Source organism: Scyliorhinus canicula, chromosome 23, assembly GCF_902713615.1.
Source record: "Scyliorhinus canicula chromosome 23, sScyCan1.1, whole genome shotgun sequence".
NCBI lineage: Eukaryota > Metazoa > Chordata > Chondrichthyes > Carcharhiniformes > Scyliorhinidae > Scyliorhinus > Scyliorhinus canicula.
Genome location: NC_052168.1, coordinates 69,479 through 94,932, shown reverse-complemented (window position 1 = coordinate 94,932; position 25,454 = coordinate 69,479). Strand labels below are relative to the sequence as shown.

Here is a 25,454-nt window from a genome sequence, read left to right as displayed (position 1 = left end):
GGGAGAGTTATCTGGACTCTGTGCTTTAGGTGGTGGTCTTACCCCGGAGGTTGAGTACCTCCAATTCAGCCAGTGGTCAGTGACTGCGAGTGAGGCAGGCAGAGAGATCCTGAATTCAGGAATGGAAGAGCCTCAGCTCTTGACCTTGTCCAACAGCTTCAGATATCTGCTCCCTGTGTGGCTGAAGAAAAAAACTGGAGGAAGGATGAACTAACGGACTACTGCACCGGTACAGGAGGCCATTCAAGCGCGGGGTAGCAAAAAGACAAGTGGTAGTTGTGGGGGATTCTATAATCAGGAGAACAGATAGAATACTTTGTAAATAGGATTGAGAGTCCCACAAGGTATGTTGCCTGCCCATTCCCTGGGTGAGGGACATCTCTGAGCGGCTTGAAAGGATATTGGAGTGGGAGGGCGAGGATCCTGTTATCTTCACAGTAGAGGATAATAAAAATGTTCCAAGAACTGCAGTTAATGCTGAGGAATGTGGTGCAATAACCATTACTAGGGAAATGGTACTGAATAAACTCGTGAGATTCAGGGTAGATAACTTTCTGGGTCCTGGTGCCTGCACCCTCGGGTATTAAGGGAGGTGGCAGCAGAGATAGTGTGTTGGTTATGATATTTCAGAATTCCATGGATTCTGGAAGGGTCCCAGTGGATTGGAAACATGCTAATGTGGTGCCCCTATTTAAAAAGTGTTCCAACACCCTGGGCGTACTCACGGTCGATTCCAGCCACCCTCGTTCCGGGGTCACAACTGAAGTGAATTAACAAATAATTCTTTGAAACTTGTCAGGACTTTGGTCCGAGGTGGCCCAATGAGTTACAGGCACCTGATTTTGAAGTAGAAATGTTACCAAACTGTTCAGTAATAATGAGGAGAAGATGAATATATGAAGAAATAACAGAACACTGGTCTACCCCATCCCACCCTCTACCCAGACACACACAAGACAGACACACGATGGAAATGGATTGAATGGCTGAGTAGACTCGATGGGCCGAGTGGCCTAATTCTGCTCCTATGTCTTATGGTCTTATTGAAATGAGGTGGGGGGGGGGGGGTTGCTTAACAAATAACAGGGATTACGAGTTACGAGATGGTTGTTTGCCGCCGCCGTAGCCAGCAATCTCCTAATGTCGCCAACCAGAAGCTGCAGGCTGTGGATTGCTCTGTAAATCGGCAGCAGAGAGAGAGATAAACTGCCTCTTCACACTTATTAATCAAAAGAGTGTTCATCAGAAGAGAGAGATTAACTGTGTCTCTTCAGGCCGACATCAAAAGAAAGTTTACAATCTATATAAATGATCTACAAGCGGGGACAGAGTGTAACACAGCAACATTTGTGGATGATATTAAAACAGTGGGAAAGCAGTCAGTGAAGAGGAGATACAGATTTTACAGACGGATAAAGATAGGCCAGAAGATTGCACAAAATTTGGCAGATGGAGTTGAATGTGGATAAGTGCGAGGTTATCCATTTTGGCTCCAAAAAATAGAAAGGCAAATTATTATCGAAACGGAAAGAAATTCAAAATGCGCCTGTGCAGAGGGATCGGGGTGTCTTTGTTTATGAATCACTGAAAGTCGGTTTGCCAGTACAGCCTGTAATGAAAAAGGCAAATGGAATGTTAGCGTTTACTGCAAAAGGACTGGAGTATAAAAGTAGAGAAGTGTTGTTGTAACTGTCTAGGGTGTTAGTGAGACCACATCTGGAGTATTGTGTCCAGTTTTGGTCTCCTTATTTGAGGAAGGATGTGGTGACATTGGAGGCAGTTCCGAGGGGATTCACCAGATTGATTCCGGGGATGAAAGGGTTAAGGCCTGAGGAGCGATTAAACGGTTTAGAAGGATGAGAGGGGATCTGATCGAGGTGTATGAAATACTAAAAGGGATTGATAAAGTAAACATAGACTAAACCCCCTTGTGGGGCAATCTAGAACGAGGGGTAACAGGTCAACTGTGAGGTTATCCATTTTGGTAGGAATAACAACAAAAAGGATTATAATCTAAATGATAAAATATTAAAACATGCTGCTGTGCAGAGAGACCTGGGTGTGCTAGTGCATGAGTCACAAAACATTGGTTTACAGGTGCAACAGGTGATGAAGAAGGCAAATGGAGTTTTGTCCTTCATTGCGAGAGGGATGGAGTTTTAGACTAGGGAGGTTATGCTGTAATTGTATAAGGTGTTAGTGAGGCCACACCTGGAGTATTGTGTTCAGTTTTGGTCTCATTTAAAAAAAAGTAAATTTAGTGTACCCAATTAAGGGGCAATTTAGCACGGCCAATCCACCTGCCCTGCACATCTTTGGGTTGTGGGGGCGAAACCCACGCAAGCATGGGGAGAATGTGCAAACTCCACACGGACAGTGGCCCAGAGCCGGGATCGAACCTGGGTCCTCGGCGCCGTGAGGCTGCAGCGCTAACCCACTGCCACCGTGCTGCCCCTGTTTTGGTCTCCTTACCTGAGAAAGGACGTACTGGCGCTGGAGGGTGTGCAGAGGAGATTCACCAGGTTAACCCCAGAGCTGAAGGGGTTGGATTACGAGGAGAGGTTGAGTAGACTGGGACTGCACTTGTTGGAATTTAGAAGGATGAGGGGGGGGGGGATCTTATGGAAACATATAAAATTATGAACGGAATAGATAGGATAGATGCGGGCAGGTTGTTTCCACTGGCGGGTAAAAGCAGAACTAGGGGGCATAGCCTCAAAATAAGAGGAAGTGGATTTTGGACTGAGTTTAGGAGGAACTTCTTCACCCAAAGGGTTGTGAATCTATGGAATTCCTTGCCCAGTGAAGCAGTTGATGCTCCTTCATTACATGTTTTCACAATAAAGATAGATAGTTTTTTGAAGAATAAAGGGATTAAGGGTTATGGTGTTCGGGCCGGAAAGTGGAGCTGAGTTCACAAAAGATCAGCCATGATCTCATTGAATGGCAGAGCAGGCTCGAAGGGCCAAATGGCCTACTCCTGCTCCTAGTTCTTATGTTCTTATGTTCTTATATAGGTTGAGAGGCTGCAGATTTAGAACTGAGATGAGGAGGAACAACTTCTCGCAGAGGGTGGTGAATTTGTGGAACTCGCTGCCCCCATAGTGCGGTGGAGTCTGAATCATTAAATGGTTTCAAGAAGGAGATTGATATATTTTTGATTTTAAAAAATGGGTTAAGGGGATATGAGGAACAGGTAGGGAGGTGGATCTGAGACCAGGGAGAGATCAGCAATGATCTGAATGTAAGGGTGGTATTACCGACTTCTCCTAATTCCTCTGTATTAGCTTTGTAAGTGCAACTCATACTTTCATAGTAACCAATTATAACAAAGTAAAAGGTAAACTTGGAGAGAGCCCGATGAAGCAGGTGCTGTGGTGGGATTATAGGATGAAGCAGGTGGCTGAATAGCCTCATTCTCTGATATTAATATCAGCAGAGACCATTTGGACTAAATGACCTTTGTTTATTCTGTAAATTTGTTGTCTGTAATATTTATCTCTCTTCCATTGTGTTATTGATGTGTTGCAGGCCCACCCCCTCCACTCCCCCCCCGACCAAGGAATTTGAAACATGTGCCTGATTATGTGGAGGTGATTGATTCGACTCCCATTAAAGGGTTTGAGCATCAGGCATTGCCAACACCTTGTGCCCACCTCCAGGCACCCACCTTGCCTGACAGAAGTAAGTGAATTTAGTGAATGAGGAACCTGAACTAAGAGTAACAGTGACTAAATGTGCCAGCATTGCTGAGAGGTACAGACATCTTCACAAACAGAAAGAAGAATGTGAATTTTTTTTGTCAATTGAATGTGTGACTTGCAGAAATTCACCATCACTTGAGTCTCTTGGTGAAGTTACTGGGTCTGCACTGTAAACATTACTGACATCTTCAATCTTTACCCTGCTGCTGGCTCTTCAATCTTCCCCTTCTGGATGTTCTGTTCCTGACTCTTCTCCCACTAGAAACAGTTGCTCTCATTATACTCTGAAACCACTGATAATTCTGAATGTCACTATCAAATCTCTTGTCCTGCTTTAAGGGTAACCGGGAGCCACTCCATAATCTTTCATCCTGGAAGCTATTCTAGTGAATCGATTTTGGACCAAAGCCTTGACATCCACCCTATTATTTAGGTCGGGAAAGGAGTCGCACTGAGACAAACAGATTGAATCTGAGGCACCCTCAATTACGACGCGAGAGCGAGGTCGGTAATCAAAAGGCTTTAATATACAGAGAACTGAACAGCATCCGAGAGAAGTGTGCTCACCACATGGAGCCTTATCCTATACACCGTTTCCTGGGGGCGTAGCCAGAGGCGGAGTCCCCAGGGTTCCAAGCTTCTTAAAGGGGCAAGGTATTAAAGGTCAGGTACCGTTTACAGCAGTTATTAATACCGTTCATCACAGAATCAAAAGGAAAAAGGTTTTAATGCAACAGAACAAGAAACCGAGCAGTTACTGTACTACAGGAGCCAGCTCACAGTTCATGGCCCTCCGGATTTACACAGGATGTAGAAGGGGTCGCCCCTCAATGGGGGAGTGTTTTGGGAATACCAATCCCCCAGTCCCAAAAGTGTTCAACCCCAGGTTATGACATTCCTCCCCCTCCGAAGTCTGCGATGATGCTTTCATTGAATTTAGTGTTGAAGGAGGCCATTCAGCCCATTGAGTATGCAGTGACCCTTGGAAACAGCACACACTTACGCCCACCCCATCCTCGTAACCCAATAACTCCCTCCTGACCATTTTTTCTATACAAAGGACAATTGATCATGGCCAATCTGCACATCTTTGGACTGTGGGAGGAAACCGGAGCACCCGGAGGAAACCCACGCAGACATGGGAGGACGTGCAGACTCCGCACAGACAGTGACCCAGCAGGGAATCGAACCTGGGACCCTGGAGCTGGGAAGCAACTGTGCTAACCATCGTGCTGTCACGTGACCTGGCTAAGACGGGGAGGCGGGAGGCGAGGGCGGATGGCAGTTTCCATTAAGAAACGGTGGGCTTTCAACGGCGACAGAGAGGAGGGTCTGGAGGGTAGTGGGGGGGGGGGGGGGGGGGGTGCACCCCTCCAGACCGCAGGGAATCTCGGACACCAGCGGTGGAGGCACCGACAGACCAGCACAGGGGGAGCCGAGTCCATCTCCGAATCAGAGGAGGCCGACAGGGAGTTGGGCGGAAGGGTACGGCCACCATGTGGCACAGATGTCGGAGACGTGGTAAAGGTCTAACAGGGCCGCGGGGCTGTCTGAGGAGCCACTCGCTGGCACGCCGCTGGCCACCTGCCTTTAAGGTGATCCATGTGGCGCTTCTCTTATTGGCTCCCCACTTACAGGTGATACGAGGTTGGCCCGGTCCATCGCAGTACATCCCTTAAGCCAGCAGTGCCCCGGGACAAAAACACCAACCGGATGCTTGACCTGAAGATCCTGCACCTTTCGCAGTTTGTGACCGGCAACGCAACCCCAATCTGGTCTGTAGACGTCGACCCATCAGAATCTCTGCAGGGACAATCCTGGTAACTACATAGTGGGGTCGGTCCGGTAAGCAAACAGAAATCGAGTCAACCTGGTAACCAACCAGACAGTGCCCGGTTTCCTCAAACTCTGCTCCAGGGTCTGTACAACCTGCTGCCCAACCCGTTCGATGTCAGCTGGTTGGGGCCCTGTTTGGGCAGGAGGACCTCTGGGACCCTGTGGGTGAAGAAGGAGGCAGAGTTTCTCGATCGTTATGGCCGTGTTGATAGACAGTATTCGGTGGACCTCCAGCCACTTGGAGTACGGCTGGATTAGCGGGCAAGGACAGCAAGGCCATTTCTATTGGTGCCACTGATGTTCCTAACAGACGTCACACTGGCGGGACACCTTATCAATGTTTGCGTCCATACCAGGCCCCAGACTAAAATCTTCATTGTGAGATCCTGGGGGTGGCCATTATGTCGGTCACTTCAAACCAATGAGTGACCTTTCTCCAGGATCACCACCTGGGCTCCATCTTCAACATTTAACTCGGTCAACTGGTGACAAAGGCCTTCAGCTCCCCAGATAACTGTTCTGCAGCCACCAATGAGGACGATGTTTGGTGTAAACGTTGTCTATTGGCAGAAGCGGGTCTTTACCCAGACGGGAAGCGGTATGCAGTAAATAGTAATAGTGGTCCAGGTGTGGAAGGTTTTATTTCTGAAGACCAGTAAAGTGAAAATGTGATTGAATAGAGGTGTTCAAACTCAATCGGGTTTTGATGAAGTTAGTGGGAATAATCTAACTTTACACCCATCCTGACTCTCACCCTGACTCTCACCCTGACTCTCACCCTGACTCTCACCCTGACTCTCACCCTGACTCTCACCCTGACTCTCACCCTGACTCGGCCCTGACCCCAACCCCCACCCCTACCTGAACCCGAACCCGAACCTTGACCCCAACCCCTTCCCCGACCCCCACCCTGACTCTCACCCTCACCCGTAACCCCGACCCCTACCCTGACCCGAGCCCTCACCTGAACCCTGACCCGAAATCTCACCTCAACCCTCACCTTCACCCCAACCCTCAACCCTACTCTCACCTGAACCCGAACCTTGACCCCCAACTCCTACCCCGACTCCCACCCTGACTCTCAACCTCACCCCAACCCCGACCTCAACCCCGACCCCAACCCTGACCCGAACCCTGACCCGAACCCTGGCCCGAACCCCGACCCGAACCCCGACCCGAACCCCGACCCGAACCCCGACCCGAACCCCGACCCGAACCCCGACCCAAACCCCGACCCGAACCCCGACCCGAACCCTGACCCGAACCCTGACCCGAACCCTGACCCGAACCCTCACCCGAACCCTCACCTGAACCCTCACCCTCACCCCTACCCCAAACCCTACCCTCACCCGACCACGAACCCTGGCCCTGACCCCCCTCCCCCGACCATAACCCTCACCCCAACACTGACCCCAACACCGACTCCCACCCTCACCTTCACCAATTCAGCTGTTCGCCACGAACCAGTTCAGCTGCAACGGTCCCAGTCCGGCAGTGGGGAGTCCTGTTCCTCGCTTTGGGGATGCTGCCCTGACATGCTTCTCAATATCCCCCGACAGGGTGGGAGAACAGTGGCTGTTAGTGTGGGCAGTGTGACCAGGGGGTCAGTGTGACCAGGAGGTCAGTGTGACCAGGGGGTCAGTGTGACCAGGGGGTCAGTGTGACCAGGAGGTCAGTGTGGGCAGAGTGACCAGGAGATCAGTGTGGGCAGAGTGACCAGGTCAGTGTGACCAGGGGGTCAGTGTGACCAGGAGGTCAGTGTGGGCAGTGTGACCAGGAGGTCAGTGTGACCAGGGGGTCAGTGTGGGCAGTGTGACCAGGTCAGTGTGACCAGGAGGTCAGTGTGGGCAGAGTGACCAGGAGGTCAGTGCGGGCAGAGTGACCAGGGGGTCAGTGTGGGCAGAGTGACCAGGAGGTCAGTGTGGGCAGTGTGACCAGGTCAGTGTGACCAGGAGGTCAGTGTGGGCAGAGTGACCAGGAGGTCAGTGTGGGCAGAGTGACCAGGAGGTCAGTGTGGGCAGAGTGACCAGGAGGTCAGTGTGGGCAGAGTGACCAGGAGGTCAGTGTGGGCAGAGTGACCAGGAGGTCAGTGTGGGCAGATTGACCAGGAGGTCAGTGTGGGCAGAGTGACCAGGAGGTCAGTGTGGGCAGAGTGACCAGGGGGTCAGTGTGGGCAGAGTGACCAGGAGGTCAGTGTGGGCAGAGTGACCAGGAGGTCAGTGTGGGCAGAGTGACCAGGAGGTCAGTGCGGGCAGAGTGACCAGGGGGTCAGTGCGGGCAGAGTGACCGGGAGGTCAGTGTGGGCAGAGTGACCAGGAGGTCAGTGCGGGCAGAGTGACCAGGAGGTCAGTGCAGGCAGAGTGACCAGGAGGTCAGTGTGGGCAGAGTGACCAGGAGGTCAGTGTGGGCAGAGTGACCAGGAGGTCAGTGTGGGCAGAGTGACCAGGGGGTCAGTGTGGGCAGTGTGACCGGGAGGTCAGTGTGGGCAGAGTGACCAGGAGGTCAGTGTGGGCAGTGTGACCAGGTCAGTGTGGGCAGTGTGACCAGGAGGTCAGTGTGGGCAGAGTGACCAGGAGGTCAGTGTGGGCAGAGTGACCAGGAGGTCAGTGCGGGCAGAGTGACCAGGGGGTCAGTGCGGGCAGAGTGACCGGGAGGTCAGTGTGGGCAGAGTGACCAGGAGGTCAGTGTGGGCAGAGTGACCAGGGGGTCAGTGTGGGCAGAGTGACCAGGTCAGTGTGGGCAGAGTGACCAGGGGGTCAGTGTGGGCAGAGTGACCAGGTCAGTGTGGGCAGAGTGACCAGGAGGTCAGTGCGGGCAGAGTGACCAGGAGGTCAGTGTGGGCAGTGTGACCAGGAGGTCAGTGTGGGCAGAGTGACCAGGAGGTCAGTGTGGGCAGAGTGACCAGGAGGTCAGTGTGGGCAGTGTGACCAGGAGGTCAGTGTGGGCAGATTGACCAGGAGGTCAGTGTGACCAGGGGGTCAGTGTGGGCAGAGTGACCAGGAGGTCAGTGTGGGCTGTGTGACCAGGAGGTCAGTGTGGGCAGAGTGACCAGGAGGTCAGTGTGGGCTGTGTGACCAGATCAGTGTGGCCACTGTGACCAGGAGGTCAGTGTGGGGAGAGTGACCAGGAGGTCAGTGTGGGCAGAGTGACCAGGGGGTCAGTGTGGGCAGAGTGACCAGGAGGTCAGTGTGGGCAGAGTGACCAGGAGGTCAGTGTGGGCAGAGTGACCAGGAGGTCAGTGTGACCAGGGGGTCAGTGTGGGCAGTGTGACCAGGAGGTCAGTGTGGGGAGAGTGACCAGGAGGACCAGGGTCCATTGTCGGTAGGAAATTAGTGACCCTCACTGAGCTGCGAAGGTAAGTTACCACCTGTCTGCTGGCATCAGTCCCGCCTGCCACTCCACAATTTCCCAACCCACCTGCCCCCAATCCATTGGCTGACACCACCCCACAACCAATCTTCACGCTTGTTCCTCAGAACCTGCTGCCACCCACGACCACATCCCCATGCTGTCTTGGTGCATTGATCACATGCTACCTGCTATTGATCCCCTGACCCATCAAGCGTGTAGCTCACAAAGCCCTTTGTACCCAGAGGGGAAGATAGCCCATAATAATCGGGAAAGGGCAAAGACAGGGTCAGGATGCCAAAAATCCTTGTTCTCACACGCGATGAAGAAAGAGTCCTGGAGATTGTGAGGTTGTCTGAGGAGAGAGTAGTCACTAACCGCGAGGTCTGCCTGTGCCAGAGAATGAGGATCCACTGATCCTTCATGCAGGTGACCTGTCTCAAGTGAGTTTTTGATGTTGTCCAACACGATCCTTCCCCAATGACAATCCTGATTCTTTTGCTGTCAGTCTGGTCTCAATAAAATTTGAGACGGATTTGCAGGTATCAATTATTGTTTATTTTAACCAGCTAGCTGGGTGACTCACTCTATTGGGAGCACAGGACACAACCATGTCTCCTGGATCTTCAACAGCGAGAGTGAGCAAAAAGCACAAAGCATTTCTGTACAGATACATTCAAGTTGCATCAAGTTTCACCTACATACGACCAAATCAGGCAACAGTAATGAATGCAAGATTCCCATAGGTCATCCCTATACACTTCCTGACCTGGCCATATATCCTGATTGGCTGATTTCACATTCCTCAGCCTTTGGGGGCCCCTTTCGCTCAGCATTCTCGTCCTAGCAACTGCCCCTCCCCCCTTCCTGGCCATGCTTTGCTCAGTTACTTTGTTCATTCCCTGATAAACTCATTACCCTACTTTCCGGAGCCAGGAGGGAACTGAAGAAAGGGATTAGGAGAGCTAAGAGAGGGCATGAAAAATCTTTGGCGGGTAGGATCAAGGAAAACCCCAAGGCCTTTTACACATACGTGAGAAATATGAGAATGACTAGAGTGAGAGTAGGTCCGATTAAGGACAGTAGCGGGAGATTGTGTATTGAGTCTGAAGAGATAGGAGCGGTCTTGAACAAGTATTTTTCTTCAGTATTTACAAATGAGAGGGGCCATATTGTTGGAGAGGACAGCGTGAAGCAGACTGATAAGCTTGAGGAGATACTTGTCAGGAAGGAAGATGTGTTGCGCGTTTTGAAAAACTTGAGGATAGACAAGTCCCCCGGGCCTGACGGGATATATCCAAGGATTCTATGGGAAGCAAGAAATGAAATTGCAGAGCCGTTGGCAATGATCTTTTCGTCCTCGCTGTCAACAGGGGTGGTACCAGAGGATTGGAGAGTGGCGAATGTCGTGCCCCTGTTCAAAAAAGGGAATAGGGATAACCCTGGGAATTACAGGCCAGTTAGTCTTACTTCGGTGGTAGGCAAAGTAATGGAAAGGGTACTGAGGGATAGGATTTCTGAGCATCTGGAAAGGCATTGCTTGATTAGGGATAGTCAGCACGGATTTGTGAGGGGTAGGTCTTGCCTTACAAGTCTTATTGAATTCTTTGAGGAGGTGACCAAGCATGTGGATGAAGGTAAAGCAGTGGATGTAGTGTACATGGATTTTAGTAAGGCATTTGATAAGGTTCCCCATGGTAGGCTTATGCAGAAAGTAAGGAGGCATGGGATAGTGGGAAATTTGGCCAGTTGGATAACAAACTGGCTAACCGATAGAAGACAGAGAGTTGTGGTGGATGGCAAATATTCAGCCTGGAGCCCAGTTATCAGTGGCGTACCGCAGGGATCAGTTCTGGGTCCTCTGCTGTTTGTGATTTTCATTAACGACTTGGATGAGGGAGTGGAAGGGTGGGTCAGTAAATTTGCAGATGATACGAAGATTGGTGGAGTTGTGGATAGTGAGGAGGGCTGTTGTCGGCTTCAAAGAGACATAGATAGAATGCAGAGCTGGGCTGAGAAGTGGCAGATGGAGTTTAACCCTGACAAGTGTGAGGTTGTCCATTTTGGAAGGACAAATCTGAATGCGGAATACAGGGTTAATGGTAGGGTTCTTGGCAATGTGGAGGAGCAGAGAGATCTTGGGGTCTATGTTCATTGTTCTTTGAAAGTTGCCACTCAAGTGGATAGAGCTGTGAAGAAGGCCTATGGTGTGCTAGCGTTCATTAGCAGAGGGATTGAATTTAAGAGCCGTGAGGTGATGATGCAGCTGTACAAAACCTTGGTCAGGCCACATTTGGAGTACTGTGTGCAGTTCTGGTCACCTCATTTTAGGAAGGATGTGGAAGCTTTGGAAAAGGTGCAGAGGAGATTTACCAGGATGTTGCCTGGAATGGAGAGTAGGTCATACGAGGAAAGATTGAGGGTGCTGGGCCTTTTCTCATTGGAACGGAGAAGGATGAGGGGCGACTTGATAGAGGTTTATAAGATGATCAGGGGAATAGATAGAGTAGATAGTCAGAGACTTTTTCCCCGGGTGGAACACACCATTACAAGGGGACATAAATTTAAGATAAATGGTGGAAGATATAGAGGGGATGTCAGAGGTAGGTTCTTTACCCAGGGAGTAGTGGGGGCATGGAATGCACTGCCTGTGGTAGTAGTTGAGTCGGAAAATTTATGGACCTTCAAACGGTTATTGGATAGGTACTTGGATTAGGGTAGAATAAGGGAGTGTAGGTTAACTTCTTAAGGGCAGCACGGTAGCATTGTGGATAGCACAATTGCTTCACAGCTCCAGGGTCCCAAGTTCGATTTCGACTTGGGTCGCTGTCTGTGTGGAGTCTGCACATCCTCCCCGTGACTGCGTGGGTTTCCTCCGGGTACTCCGGTTTCCTCCCACAGTCCAAAGATGTGCAGGTTGGGTGGATTGGCCATGACAAATTATCCAAAATTCTATGATTAACCTAGGACAAAAGTTCGGCGCAACATCGTGGGCCGAAGGGCCTGTTCTGTGCTGTATTTCTCTATCTATACCTGGGTCAATCCTCTACATTATCCTAACTAATTATCCCAATTTGTATCACATTCGTTTGTTCAATTCCTCACCCTCACTGACCATTTGTCCATTCTCTCTCAGGATCACCATCTGATGAGTCTGGGCCATCCAGAATCGCCCCCCCCCCCCCCCCCCCCCACCCAAAAGGCTCCAAGGGGACCACCAACACTGCGTCACAGCTGTCACCCCACCTTCCACCAACGCAGAGACACGCACCTCGGTGGGCGGCATTAGTGGACAGGTTTTGGGGGCACAATCTAGCGAGCACCACAGTGGCTGATGTATATCAGGTGGAAACAGGAACTTCCAGGGGAGTCAGCAATCGGGGGTCTGCTGGATCCAGGGACCCAGCTGGGTCCCAGGCAGATGCCGAGTCTCTGGACAAGGTTCACCCAGAGCTGATGCAGATAATCGGCCACAGCCTTGAGATTCCGGGGATGGGTGCCAGCGACATGCAAGGCTGACCGGAGGAGTACCAAAGCCTCTACACGCAGGAGATGGTGCCAGAATTGGACGACACCCAGGCCATCACTGCTAGGTTGGCGACTGCAGTGGAAAACCTGGAGCACAATGTCTGCGCCTTAAATGGTGGTGGCCAAAGCATGGCTCAGTCTGTGGTGACTATAGCTGAGGGCATCGACATTGTGTCTCTATTGATGTCCCGGATGTAGGTGGACATTGCTGAGGCACTCCAGAGTGTGGACCAGTCATTGAGGGCCATTGGTGAAGACATCAACACCAGGGTGCAGACAGTGCGGAGCCTCCAGGGCTGGCAACGCCAGATGACTCAGCGGCCTCTGGAGCTCACTCCAGCTGCCCTTCTACCCCATGGAATCACCCAGGGCTCCAAGGTCACCCTCAGGGAGGGGAAAGCGTTGGGGCCCATCCCAGGGCTTCCAACAAGAAGACGGCGGCCCTCTCCAGTTCTTTAGATTCCCCCCCTCCTGACACTGGGGCATCTCAAGGGCAGCGGGCAGAACAGGTGGCATGGCAACACCTGTGACATTGATAAGTCAGCCAGAAAGTCCGGCTCCCGACCCACCAGAGGACACCCACAAAGGGCATCAAAGGTCACAGTGCACGGAATGCAGCAGGCTGCCTCCACCTCTGATGTGTAACCTGGGGACACACCTAGATGTAGCAGAAGACCAGGTAGGACCAGGAAGTGTGAGGAACAGTAATTGGGCAGTGGTGAGGTCGCTATTTGTTGCTGGAGGAAGATAAATCTGTCACATTAAAATGTTTCACACGATATATGTGAAGCCTCTGTCACTTTAGCCCTCACAATGGACCTGCCCAAACCTTCCCCCATATTCTCTCTCTCTCCCCCCCCCCCCCCCCCCCCCCCCCCCCCCCGCCCAGTGGGCCAGGTTGAGTTGATGGACACAGCCTTGCCTCAGGAGAATCTGGAGATGGTGAGGGCTTCCTTGGACTTCGTGGCATGTTGGACTGTCACCGGTGCCTGTCCTTCATCATTTTGCCTGTCCTCTGGCACGTCCTCGGAAAAGGCCACATGTTCCTCTTTCTCTTACGCGGATGTGGAGATGTCAGCGTTGGACTGGGGTGAGCACAGTAAGAAGCCTTACAACACCAGGTTAAAGTCCAACAGGTTTGTTTCAAACACGAGCTTTCGGAGCGCAGCTCCTTCCTCAGGTGAATGAAGAGGTATGTTGCAGACAATGCTTAGAATGTGAGCATTTGCAGGTAATTAAGTCTTTACAGATCCAGAGTCTGTTGCACTTCTCTTACACAGAAACATACATCAAAAATAGAAGCAGGAGGAGGCCTTTTGGCCCCTCGAGCCTGCTCCGCCATTCATTGTGATCACGGCTGATCGTCAAGTTCATATCCTGATCTCACCTTCTCCTATATCTCTTGATCCCTTTAGCCCCAAGAACTATATCTAATTCCTTCTTGAAATTACACAAAGTTTTGGCCTCAACTACTTTCTGTGGTAGTGAATTCCACAGATTCACCGCTCTCTGGGTGAAGACATTTAAGACCATAAGACATAGGAGTGGAAGTAAGGCCATTCGGCCCATCGAGTCCACTCTGCCATTCAATCATGGCTGATGGGCATTTCAACTCCACCTACCAGCATTCTCCCCGTAGCCCTTAATTCCTCGCGACATCAAGAATTTATCTATCTCTGCCTTGAATCTATTTAGCGTCCCGGCCTCCACTGCACTCCGCGGCAATGAATTCCACAGGCCCACCACTCTCTCCTCACCTCAGTCCTAAAAGGTTTACCCCTTATCTTCAAACTATGACCCCTAGTTCTGGACTCTCCCACCATCGGGAGCATTCTTTCTGAATCTAAACTCCAATGAATATAATCCTAACCAACTTTGTCTCTCCTCATATGAGAGTCCCACCATCCGATGAATCCGAGGAATCAGCCTGGTAAACCTTCACTGCGCTCCCTCCATAGCAAGAACATCCTTCCTAGATAAGGACACCAAAACTGCGCCCAATACTCCAGCTGTGGCCTCACCAATGCCCTGTACAATTGCAGTAAAACATCCCTCTACCTGTACTCCAATCCTCTCGCTATGAAGGCCTACATACCATTTGCCTTCTTCCCTGCCTGCTGTACCTGCACGCTTACTTTCAGCGACTGATGCACGAGGACACCAGGGTCTCGCTGAGTATCTGCCTCTCTCTATTTACACACATTTCAATAATAATCTGCCTTCCAATTTCTGCTACCGAAGTGGATAACCTCACATTTACCCACATTATTCTGCATCTGCCATGCACATGCCCACTCACTCAGCCTGTCCAAATCCCGCTGAAGCATCTCTGCATCCTCCTCACAGCTCTTTGTAAACTCTACAGTCCTCTGCTCTACCATCCGAGCTATCGAAGCAACGTTTCCTCCTCACAGCTCACCCTCCCACCCAACATTGTATCATCTGCAAATTTTGAGATAATACATTTAGTTCTCTTGTCCAAATCATTAATATATAAAGTGAACAGTTGGGGTCGTAGCTCAAGCCCTGGAGTGACCCAGTGGGGTACAAATTTAGTGCTGCAGTGACCTTTACTGCCATTGGGAGCTGGTGTCCTCCTCCACAAGGTGCCATGTCTGCGAGGACGTGACACACTCTCTCTGTGGCATATGTTGCCCATCAGTTTATTGAAGGATCAATGATTTTCTATAGAGGCATACAAAATGATCAGAGGGTTAGATAGGGTGGACAGCGAGAGCCTTCTCCCGCGGATGGAGGTGGCTAGCACGAGGGGACATAGCCTTAAATTGAGGGGTAATAGATATAGGACAGAGGTCAGAGGTGGGTTTTTTACGCAAAGAGTGGTGAGGCCGTGGAATGCCCTACCTGCAACAGTAGTGAACTCGCCAACATTGAGGGCATTTAAAAATTTATTGGATAAGCATATGGATGATAAGGGCATAGTGTAGGTTAGATGGCCTTTAGATTTTTTCCATGTCGGTGCAACATCGAGGGCCGAAGGGCCTGTACTGCGCTGTATCGTTCTATGTTCTATGTTCTATGTGTACACGTCACGTGACTCCCCTTTTGGCCCCTCCTCAGTCGGATGGGCGGTCGGTTCCCCCGCACATGTGGATCGACACTGGGCACAACATGGGGGGGAAATCACACCCCTGCTTACCTCATTGTTCCTAACCCTAACCCTAACCCTCATTGTTCCTGTAAGTGATATTCAACATGGAGGACTGTTGATCCATCACAGGAAGGGAACACTATCGATAAGACATTTCTTTGTCCGAATTAGCACATTTTCTAGGACCCATTCCATCTGACTATGGAACCATACCCAATTGCTCGTTGTCCAACCTGTCAATATCTGAAAAACCTCATTCGTTACCTGGTCTGCTGAGATCTTGTTGATTGCTTTCTGACTCAACTCAGTTAAATGATGGGGCCCCTTCCCTAAAAGATATCACTGACTGAATTGTGTTGCTATGACAATCTGGCCTGTTCAATTGCATTTGCGTTAGCAAGTTTCCATCCTGATTTGAATCATCAGCTAAACCTTTCCAGAACCATTAGCAGTTCATTATTGTACCTGTTTCTTCTGAATGTGGTGTTTAATAATTCGAGGCTTTGTGACTCATGTGTCTCATGTTACAATGTTTGCTGGGCTCCTGAAACTTCCATATCTTCCTTTCTTTCTTTGCCAGCATTTCTAAAACAAGAGAAAGAAGAGTTAAAGGGAAACACCAATGTGGTGTTGGTGAATTTGGGGAAACTCGTCAACCTCCAGAATGGTGAATATTAACATCAATTAAGATTCACTGATCCGATAATCACGGTACCACATAATCTATTGCTGGGTGAACAAGCTGTACAATACTAGTCACACGCTAAATTGCCCTTGGTGTCCAAAAAGATTAGGAGGGGTTATTGGGTTATGGGGATAGGGTGGAAGTGAGGGCTTAAGTGAGTTGGTGCAGACCCGATGGGCCGAATGGCCTCCTTCTGCACTGTATGTTCTATGTTCTACTTTTATTTTGCGCCTCTGATGCAATAAACACCAATATTCGATTATGCTCCACATGCCACCTATTTGCCCAATAATGTAACTGGTCGATATCCTTTTCCAGCCACATTGCACCCTCCTGACAGTTTACTTTTGCACATAACTATATTTCACCTGCAAACTTTAGACAGGTCACCCATACTCCTCATCTAAACTGTTAATATATTGTAAGTAGCCAAGGCCAAAACATTGATCATTGTATTACACCAATACAACTGGTCACCCACAATGATCCATTTTAATTAGAGACACTGAGATACATAACCCAGGTAAGGGGAACTCACTGAGAGCTCCGGGAATCATTGTTCAGATAGAAATCTTTCCAGAACGATGCCCCATTTCTTCTTCAGTACATGTGGGAACTGGGCCTTCATTAGGATTAAGAAAAATCCACCCACAATTTTTTATCGTAACCATGTAAAAAATGTATGAAGACACCACACTTCCAGACACTTGAGCATAGATTTCTGCTTCAAGGTTGGGCAACGGGAGTCGAGAAATCTCCAAGCTCACGGCACCCGCTTTGGGATAGAATTCCCTGAATAGTGAGGGTGGTGCAAGATGGAGTCATCCCCACCAACCTGGAGCAGATCCGGGGCATCCACAAATGCCAAGGTGGGCTGTTTAAAAGTCCGGTTTCTTTCCTCTGGGGCTTCAGCCCAGTTGTTGTTTTATGCATTTCGCCCTCTAGACCCCACCCCTCACACCCTTCATCTCCATCCACCCACCAATCCACAAAGACCCCTAGTACTCCCCATACCCATCCATCTCCAAAGGCACCCCTCTGTCCCTTCTCACCCATATAATCCTTCAACCAACTTAGTAACAATTTGTGGCCCATATCAACTCACTTCGTATCTACATAGACATACCTCAGGAGCCATGCAGAGATAGAGTAAAATAAAGTTGTAAATATCTATTATAGATTTTACTATAATAAAAAAGCTGCTATTCACAAAAGCCCATTCAATACATATAAACTGCTTCAGACACTTAATCTTGCATAAAAATAGACATTTTGATTCATAACCCTACATTAAAGACAGCTGATGGGCAATGATTTAGCAGCTTTGTTCTACCCGACTTTGACTCAAGTCTGCTGAATCCTGCTCAATATTTTAATAATATCTTTGAACTGTCAATCAGTTGTGAACTTCCAACATCTACTGTGATGATGTTAGGTTGTGGGACAAGGGCAGCTGATACATGGAAACACTACCACCTGCACATTCTCCTCCAAGACGCAACCATCCTGACCTGAAAGATTATCACTGTTCCTTCACTGTCACTGGGTCCCTTCCTGACAGGGTGTACCTGCGTAAACCAGCAGAAGTTTAAGCTTACTACCCACTCAAGGGTAATTATGGATGGGCGATGAATCTGGCGTTGCCAGTGACATCATATCTTGTGAATGAATAAATGTTTAAAAACAGCCAACTGCTAATAATGCTATAACGATAGCACCTTGGTCAACAGACAGCCATTGAAATTGATGGAACAGTTATTATTCAACTCACAGGCACAGACAGACAGTTTTAAACGCTAAGTTTAAAAGACTGGCTACTTCAATAGCTTGACAGCTGGCAGTTCTACAGACCTTATCTGCTATTCAAGAGTATTTATGCCTTTTCTCGAGATTTGCAACTCCAATGCTGTGAGATAAAGCCCTTTTCTCCAGTGAAAATGGATTCTGTTTGATTACAGTTCAAATGAAAATGAAAATCGCTTATTGTCACGAGTAGTCTTCAATGAAGTTACTGTGAAAAGCCCCTAGTCGCCACATTCCACCGCCTGTTTGGGGAGGCTGGTACAGGACCCTGCTGAGCTTGGCTTTCCCATGTGAGGAGTCATGTCCTGTCTCCATCCCTAACCCCATCCCACACCCGACAAAAATAGGGTCTGTTAGAAATAGCAGGGTGGTGATGACTATCCGTATCTGAATGGACCTCGGCTCTCCATAACTCCACAGAAATCCTGGCCTTGATGTTTGAGATGCTCCACTGTGATGTTAAGGATTGCAGAGTATTATTTATTCTTTAACCTTGGAGATATAATAGAAACTGTGTAGAAATATTTGTGCATTTACAGACTAAAGTTGATGTGAAATACACACAGCTTTTGTTTCTTGTTGACTATAGTGTCCTAGCATTTTAATGTTTTGGTTACAGTGAAGCCTGAAAAGAATGTTCCCACCTATTGTCAGAGTTGCTCAGCAGCGATGTCTACTTTCAGCAAGGTGCAGGATTTGCATGCCACAGTGAGTAAAACACACTCTGCATGGGCCGATTGAATGTGATACAATGATTAAGAGAAGTAATGTTCAGCTTCTGTTCAGCATTAACCATTAGAGTTGGAGCACGAAATTCAGCCATTTCTTTGAGCAAAGTGTCAACTTGGGTGGTAAAACAGAGGATATCTGGCTGATACACTGCTGACACTTTGTCAAAGATGTGGAGATGCCGGCGTTGGATTGGGGTGAGCACAGTAAGAAGTCTTACACCACCAGGTTAAAGTCCAACAGGTTTGATTCAAACACGAGCTTTCGGAGCGCAGCTCCTTCCTCAGGTGAATGGTGAGGTATGTTCCAGAAACATTTATATAGACAAACATTTATATAGTCTATATAAATGTTTCTGGAACATACCTCGCCATTCACCTGAGGAAGGAGCTGCGCTCCGAAAGCTCGTGTTTGAAACAAACCTGTTGGACTTTAACCTGGTGTTGTAAGACTTCCTACTTTGTCAAAGAGAGGTGGAGGGCTAGGTCCCAGGACACCCCCCCCCCCCCCCCCCCCCCCCCCCACAGAACTTGCTGGACAAGATCCAGATCTACAGATTTAAGTGCTCTGATAGGTTCATTTAAATACCCGGATGCCGCTTTCAGACGGCGCCAGGGAATCGGGGAGAAGGTGCTGTTTAGCACTGGTTTCCACAAACATGGACCAGGTGTGAAGGAATCTCAGGGGGTCTCACAGGCCATTCGAGACCTATGGCACAGGTCTCACCCTGGCACTCTCCAGGCACCCTGGCATTGCCAGCCTGGCATTGTCAGTGTGCACAGGTGACACCACCGCAGTGCCTAGGGCAGTCAGGCATTGCCAAGGTGCCAAGTTGGCACTGCCAGGGTTTGGGCCCTTGGGGAGGGGTAAGGAGGGATGGGTGAGGAGGGGTCCATCAAGGAATAGAGGGCTATGGGGAAATGGCACAGAAAAGGAGTTGAGACTAGCATAGGTGAGCCATGGTCATATTAAATGGCGGTGCAGGCTCCTGCTTGTATTTCTTATGTCCACAAAGCGTGGGGTGGGGGGTGAGTGGGGGACCTGAAAGGTGGGGGGTGCAGATATTGGGGCTGTTGGTCAAAATAGCCCCATCTGTGAGGAGCTGATCTCTCAGCTCACCAGTGTGTCCCCAGCCCAAGGCCATGAACCGGCAGTATGGGTAAATCTCGGTGTTGCAGCCACCAATACCCCACACCCGAGACAGGACTTTCAAATCTTTCTGCTGAATTGCACCCAGAATTAGTGGTAAAGTTGCGAAGAATCTTAAAACTGTGTATACCTACTACAGAAGATTATAAAGTGGGAGTGTGTATAGAATATGAATGCATGGCAGTAGCAATGTTTAAAATGTAAGGTGATAAAGGCTCCTTTTACATTCAGTTAATACATAGACTTGAATGATGAAAATCTAAAAGGATTGCAGAGGACCCATGGTGCAGAAAAACGGCCATTCTGCCCATCGGGCCTGTACCGACCATCGCAAAGAGCACACTACCTAGGACCACTCCCCTGCCGTATCCCCATTATCCCACCTAACCTGCACATTTTAAGATTTTAGTTTAGACGGGCAGCATTGCCGGCGCAGGTTTAGAGGGCCGAAGGGCCTGTTCCTGTGCTGTACTTTTCTTTGTTCTTTGTTCTTTGAAACCGGAGCACTCGGAGGAAACCCCACACAAACATGGGGAGAACATGCAAACTTCACACAGACCCAATGCCTGACTCCACCCCGGGTCCCTGATGCTGTGGGGCAGCAGTGCTAACCACTGTGACACCATGTCACCCTGAGTTGCAAATCTAGTCACATGTTCTTGCTAAAGTTAACTCATACAAAGAATGCACTGAGCCAAATGGGATTGCTCCTTCCTAAAACTCTACAAATTAAAACTATTAATGTAGAACCAAGCTGTTATTCTTTCCTCCTTTCCATACAGTGAACCCCTTTTAACTTTCCTTTATTGATAACGCCAGGTTTCGATAAAGGTTTTACAATGTAACAGGCTGTAAGCCTGCTTGTTTTCACAATCTGGCTCTGAGATATGGAAATAAGTATTATAGTGGTCTCTTCAGCTATTCTGTAATTATCTTTTGTCTTCCTATCGAAAATCCCATGGTGCATTTCTCTGTCAAATGAAGCGAAATGAAGAGGGAAAGGTATTAGAATGATGATCAGGAGTTACCAATCCGAAACCATCACTCAGAACATTCAGTTAGATTATGGCTGATTTGGAGTTGGAATCAATTTACCCAAATTTCATAGAATTTACAGTGCAGAAGGAGGCCATTCAGCCCATCGAGTCTGCACCGGTCCTTGGAAAGAGCATCCTACCCAAGCTCAAACCTGCACCCTATATCCCCCACCTCCATCCTATCCCTGTAACCCCAACTACCCTTTTTTGGACAGGAGGGACAATTTAGCCTGGCCAATTCACCTAACCTGCACATCTTTGGACTGTGGGAGGAAACCGGAGCAACCGGAGGAAACCCACGCAGACACGGGGAGAACGTGCAGACTCCGCACAGACAGTGACCCGTGGGAGGAAACTGGAGCACCCGGAGGAAACCCACGCAGACACGGGGAGAACGTGCAGACTCCCCACAGACAGTGACCAAGCTAGGAATCAAACCCGGGACCCTGCAGCTGTGAAGCAACTGTGCTAACCACTGTGCTACCGTGCTGCCTTGAATTTGTTCCATGTCCCCTGAACAAACAGAAATCTCAACCTTTAATGTTCTCATTGATCTCGTTTCCACAGCCATTTTTTTCATTCGTTGAGCTCTTGTACTGAGTGGCTTGTTGGGCCTGAGAGTGCATTTCTTTTTAAAGAATCGAACACATTGCTGTGGATCTAATGGATTCTTGATCATCATTAGATTTTTTAATTCCAGGTTTTTATTGGTTTCAAATTTCACCATCTGCTGTGGCAAGATTCGAAGCCAGGTCCCCAGATCATTAGCCCTGAATCTCGGGATTACTTGTCCAATAAAAATACTGCTATGTCACTCCTCCCCATTTAAGAGAGAGAATTTTAGATATCTACTGCCTTTATAAAATAGACACTTCCTATTTTCACTCCAGAAAAATTTGGCTCTAATCATCTTTCTTATGATTATCCCAGAAAAAAAATAGTTTCTCCTTGTCATAATATTTTAAACATTTGTATTAAAACACCCAAGATTTGCTACACTGACTTATTTGGAGATTTTTTTACCCATTGTGTTATTGGAATGTGGAATATTTTACTGTTTTACTATTGACACTATTGGGAAAGAATAGGTTGATGGATTCCTTGTGGACCTTTGAGTGAAGGGTTAGGGTGAGGGTTAATTTGGCAGGTGGTGTGTCTCCTTTCTTTAGCTTTCCATGGTTTTAATGGTTAATTTTTCCTCATTTATCAAAACACTGATTTTTTTCTTTTTAAGCTAACGATCCCATCCTCCTCAGAATCAGCTGATAAGATTTCTATTTCCCCTCAGATGTGGAGATGTGAATTTTGCAACAAAAATAATGTTCTGGATTACCGTTCCAATGAAGCCAGACTCGGAGATGATCAGATTTATATCCACGTCCCTAATCCTGTGACCGCGGAGGATATCGATGATAAACTGGTGGTGTTCTGTGTTGATATCTCCGGCAGTATGAGTGTAACATTCGAGGTAACTGAGAGCAATGAGTATGCCATGTGGGCAGATAAACTCTTTCTTATGGCAAAATTGGTGGTTGATGTATTGCACGATTGATGCTTTTATACTGTGGCAATGGCCTTTCAGTGCACATCATCGAAATTTGCTAAATTTCCTTCCATTCCCATTGCAATATTATTCTTCCTTTACATTACAAAAGAACTTTCAATGTTAGCGATGGAAGAAGGTTGGACTTTCTCCTGAATGAGTGGCAGAAGCAACACCTCCAGCTAATGAACACTTGTTGGAACCTGTCTGAGTGGCAGGCAGTATTTTCGGGGATAAGTTCTCTGCCAAGTCCTTAGATGCCAGGAAGGTAAACCTGCCATTCTGAGAAACCCTGACCGTAAGCTTAAGTCTATAGTCAGCCCAAGCTGTTACATACAGACAGAATTTTATCAAGGCTGCAAAACAAATTAAAACCAGCAACAAATTCCTCAGGAAACAGGCCAGTAGCTAATGGGGACAACGTGCCAAGGATCCGAAGGACCTCTGCACTTGTCATCACATATTGAGCAGCAGAATATCACACACCAGTATCTGCCATGCTCAACGTATCAACGTACAACTCAACAATATGCATCATCAAGGGTACTAAGTGACTAACTGACTGCTCCTGGCTACCAGTCCTGAAATGCAGTGTCCCCACCTCCTTACACCTGTTCAAGGCTGTTCACAATCTTGGTTTCATGTTTGACCCCAAGGTGGGTTTCCGACACAATTTCCTCTCCATTACCAAGATAACCTATTTCCATTGTTGTAACATTACCTGACCCCGGCGCTACCTCAGTTCAGCTGGTGCTGAATAACTCATCCATACCTTTGTTATCTCCAGACTGAGGTGTTCCAGCATTTTCCTGTCTCCCTCCTTGCACAATCATAAACGTACAGCACTGAAGTATATCCTTGTGCTGCTCTGGCTCGTTGCAACAGCTGCGATGGTTTGGGCCCAAATCCCAGATTTTCTTTCACAAATCTACGTAGGTTTCTCATCCTCAAATATCTGTTCAATTCCCTTTTGAAACTATTTGTGTCCCCTTCAACCAGGATAACATTACAGTGCGACTCAGGTTAGTCCTCCTTGCTGACCGTGCTTCAGGTAACTCTGTATCAAAAGGCCAGGAAGGACTTTAGGATATTTTGAGCTTATGAAAGATACAATAGAAATTCTCGTTCTTCTTGTTTGTAATTCCTTCTGGAAATATTTTTTTAATTACTGAAGCTGTTTTGGTTGCAGGTCAACAGAGGCAGCAACTGCAAATCACTCTATATGTCTCGTTTACAGGTACAAATTATTCAAACTTTTAAATAGAAAAGATTGCAGAATAAAGCACAGAATGCTGCCACATTCATCAGAACACAATGTCTGAATGACTGCTGGCTGGTTCTGCAACGACACTTAATGTGATACATTTGTCCCATTTGGCTCTCTGTAGAACCCTACTGTATGCAAGGAAGTGATATAGAACGGGAAACAGAGAAGCAGCAGACATGAGAGAGAACTCATCACAATAAAGTTGCATTTGTTTATTGTGTGTTAGTCTCCAAATACACAATAAAAGTGGTGACAAGGACAATGGGCAGGCACTTCCTAAATCACTGGCAATCAGAAGCGAAGCAATGAAAAGTCAGGAAATCAGTTGCCTAGTGTGGATATGAGTAAAAGATACTCTGAAAAATAGATTCTAGAGCTGGCTGCAGTAAATGACAGACCAAAGTTCAAATTAATGCCGTGTGTAAATAAGAAAACTGAAGTCGTTGCTGGAAATGTGGTTGTGAAATACGCAGCAGAGAAATCTGCACGAGTAAAAATGGCGGCAGATTTTGGCACCATTGGAGCTTTTGTTAAAAAATATGTTTATTGCAAGTTTTTCATTAACAAAACAATTAACCCAAACTGAAATATCAAAGAACAGACAGTCCAAACCACAAATTAACTTAACCTCCAAATCTAAACGAAACCCCCTAACCGCTGACAGTGACCAGCTCCTTAAAACGGGAAATGAATGGCTGATATCTCAGGCACAACCCATCCACCGAGCTTCTCCTGGTGAAATTAACCTTCAAATGTCAGAAAGACCTGAGATCACCAATCAAACAAGAGCGGAATCAACGACCCCCACCCGGAGTCAGAGACCCCCACCCGGAGTGGGAGACCCCCCCACCCGGAGCGGGAGACCCCCCCACCCGGAGCGGGAGACCCCCCCACCCGGAGCGGGAGACCCCCCCACCCGGAGCGGGAGACCCCCCCACCCGGAGCGGGAGACCCCCCCACCCGGAGCGGGAGACCCCCACCCAGAGCGGGAGACCCCCACCCGGAGTCAGAGACCCCCACCCGGAGCGGGAGACCCCCACCCAGAGCGGGAGACCCCCACCCGGAGTCAGAGACCCCCACCCGGAGTCAGAGACCCCCACCCGGAGCAGGAGACCCCCACCCGGAGCGGGAGACCCCCACCCGGAGCGGGAGACCCCCACCCGGAGTGAGAATCCCGCCTATGATTGCCCTGGAGGGGGTGCAGAGGAGATTCACCAGGATGTTGCCTGAGCTGGAGGTTGGATAGGCTTTGGTTGTTTTCTCTGAAGCAGAGAAGACTGAGGGACGACCTGGTCGAGGTGGACAAGATTCTGAGGGGCACGGACTGGGTGGATAGGGAGCAGCTGTTCCCCTTAGTTGAAGGGTCAGTTACGAGGGGGTCACAAGTTCAAGGTGAGGGGTGGGAGGTTTAGGGGGATTTGAGGAAAAGCCTTTTTGCGCAGAGGGAGGTGACGGTCTGGAACGCACTGCCTGGGAGGGAGGTGACGGTCTGGAACGCACTGCCTGGGAGGGTGGCGACGGTCAGGAACACACTGCCTGGGAGGGTGGGAGAGGCTGGAACACACTGCCTGGGAGGGTGGTGACAGTCAGGAACGCGCTGCCTGGGAGGGTGGTGAGGGTCAGGAACACACTGCCTGGGAGGGTGGTGACGGTCTGGAACACACTGCCTGGGAGGGTGGTGACGGTCAGGAACACACTGCCTGGGAGGGGGGT

General features: G+C 48.9%; 1 protein-coding gene across 2 annotated transcripts in view; it reads left to right on the top strand.

The window, feature by feature from the left end:
* The window catches only part of LOC119956571 (circularly permutated Ras protein 1-like), a 116,498-nt gene that overhangs the window by 31,586 nt on the left and 59,458 nt on the right, over window positions 1–25,454 (top strand). Inside the window, exons 4-8 of one of the 2 annotated variants that reach the window (XM_038783883.1) lie at window positions 3,532–3,684; window positions 16,109–16,195; window positions 18,636–18,724; window positions 22,220–22,399; window positions 23,664–23,711. In XM_038783883.1, coding sequence (XP_038639811.1) covers window positions 3,532–3,684; window positions 16,109–16,195; window positions 18,636–18,724; window positions 22,220–22,399; window positions 23,664–23,711 — 557 coding nt within the window. The remainder of the gene's footprint in view (window positions 1–3,531; window positions 3,685–16,108; window positions 16,196–18,635; window positions 18,725–22,219; window positions 22,400–23,663; window positions 23,712–25,454) is intronic. The other variant, XM_038783884.1, reaches the window with a different exon arrangement.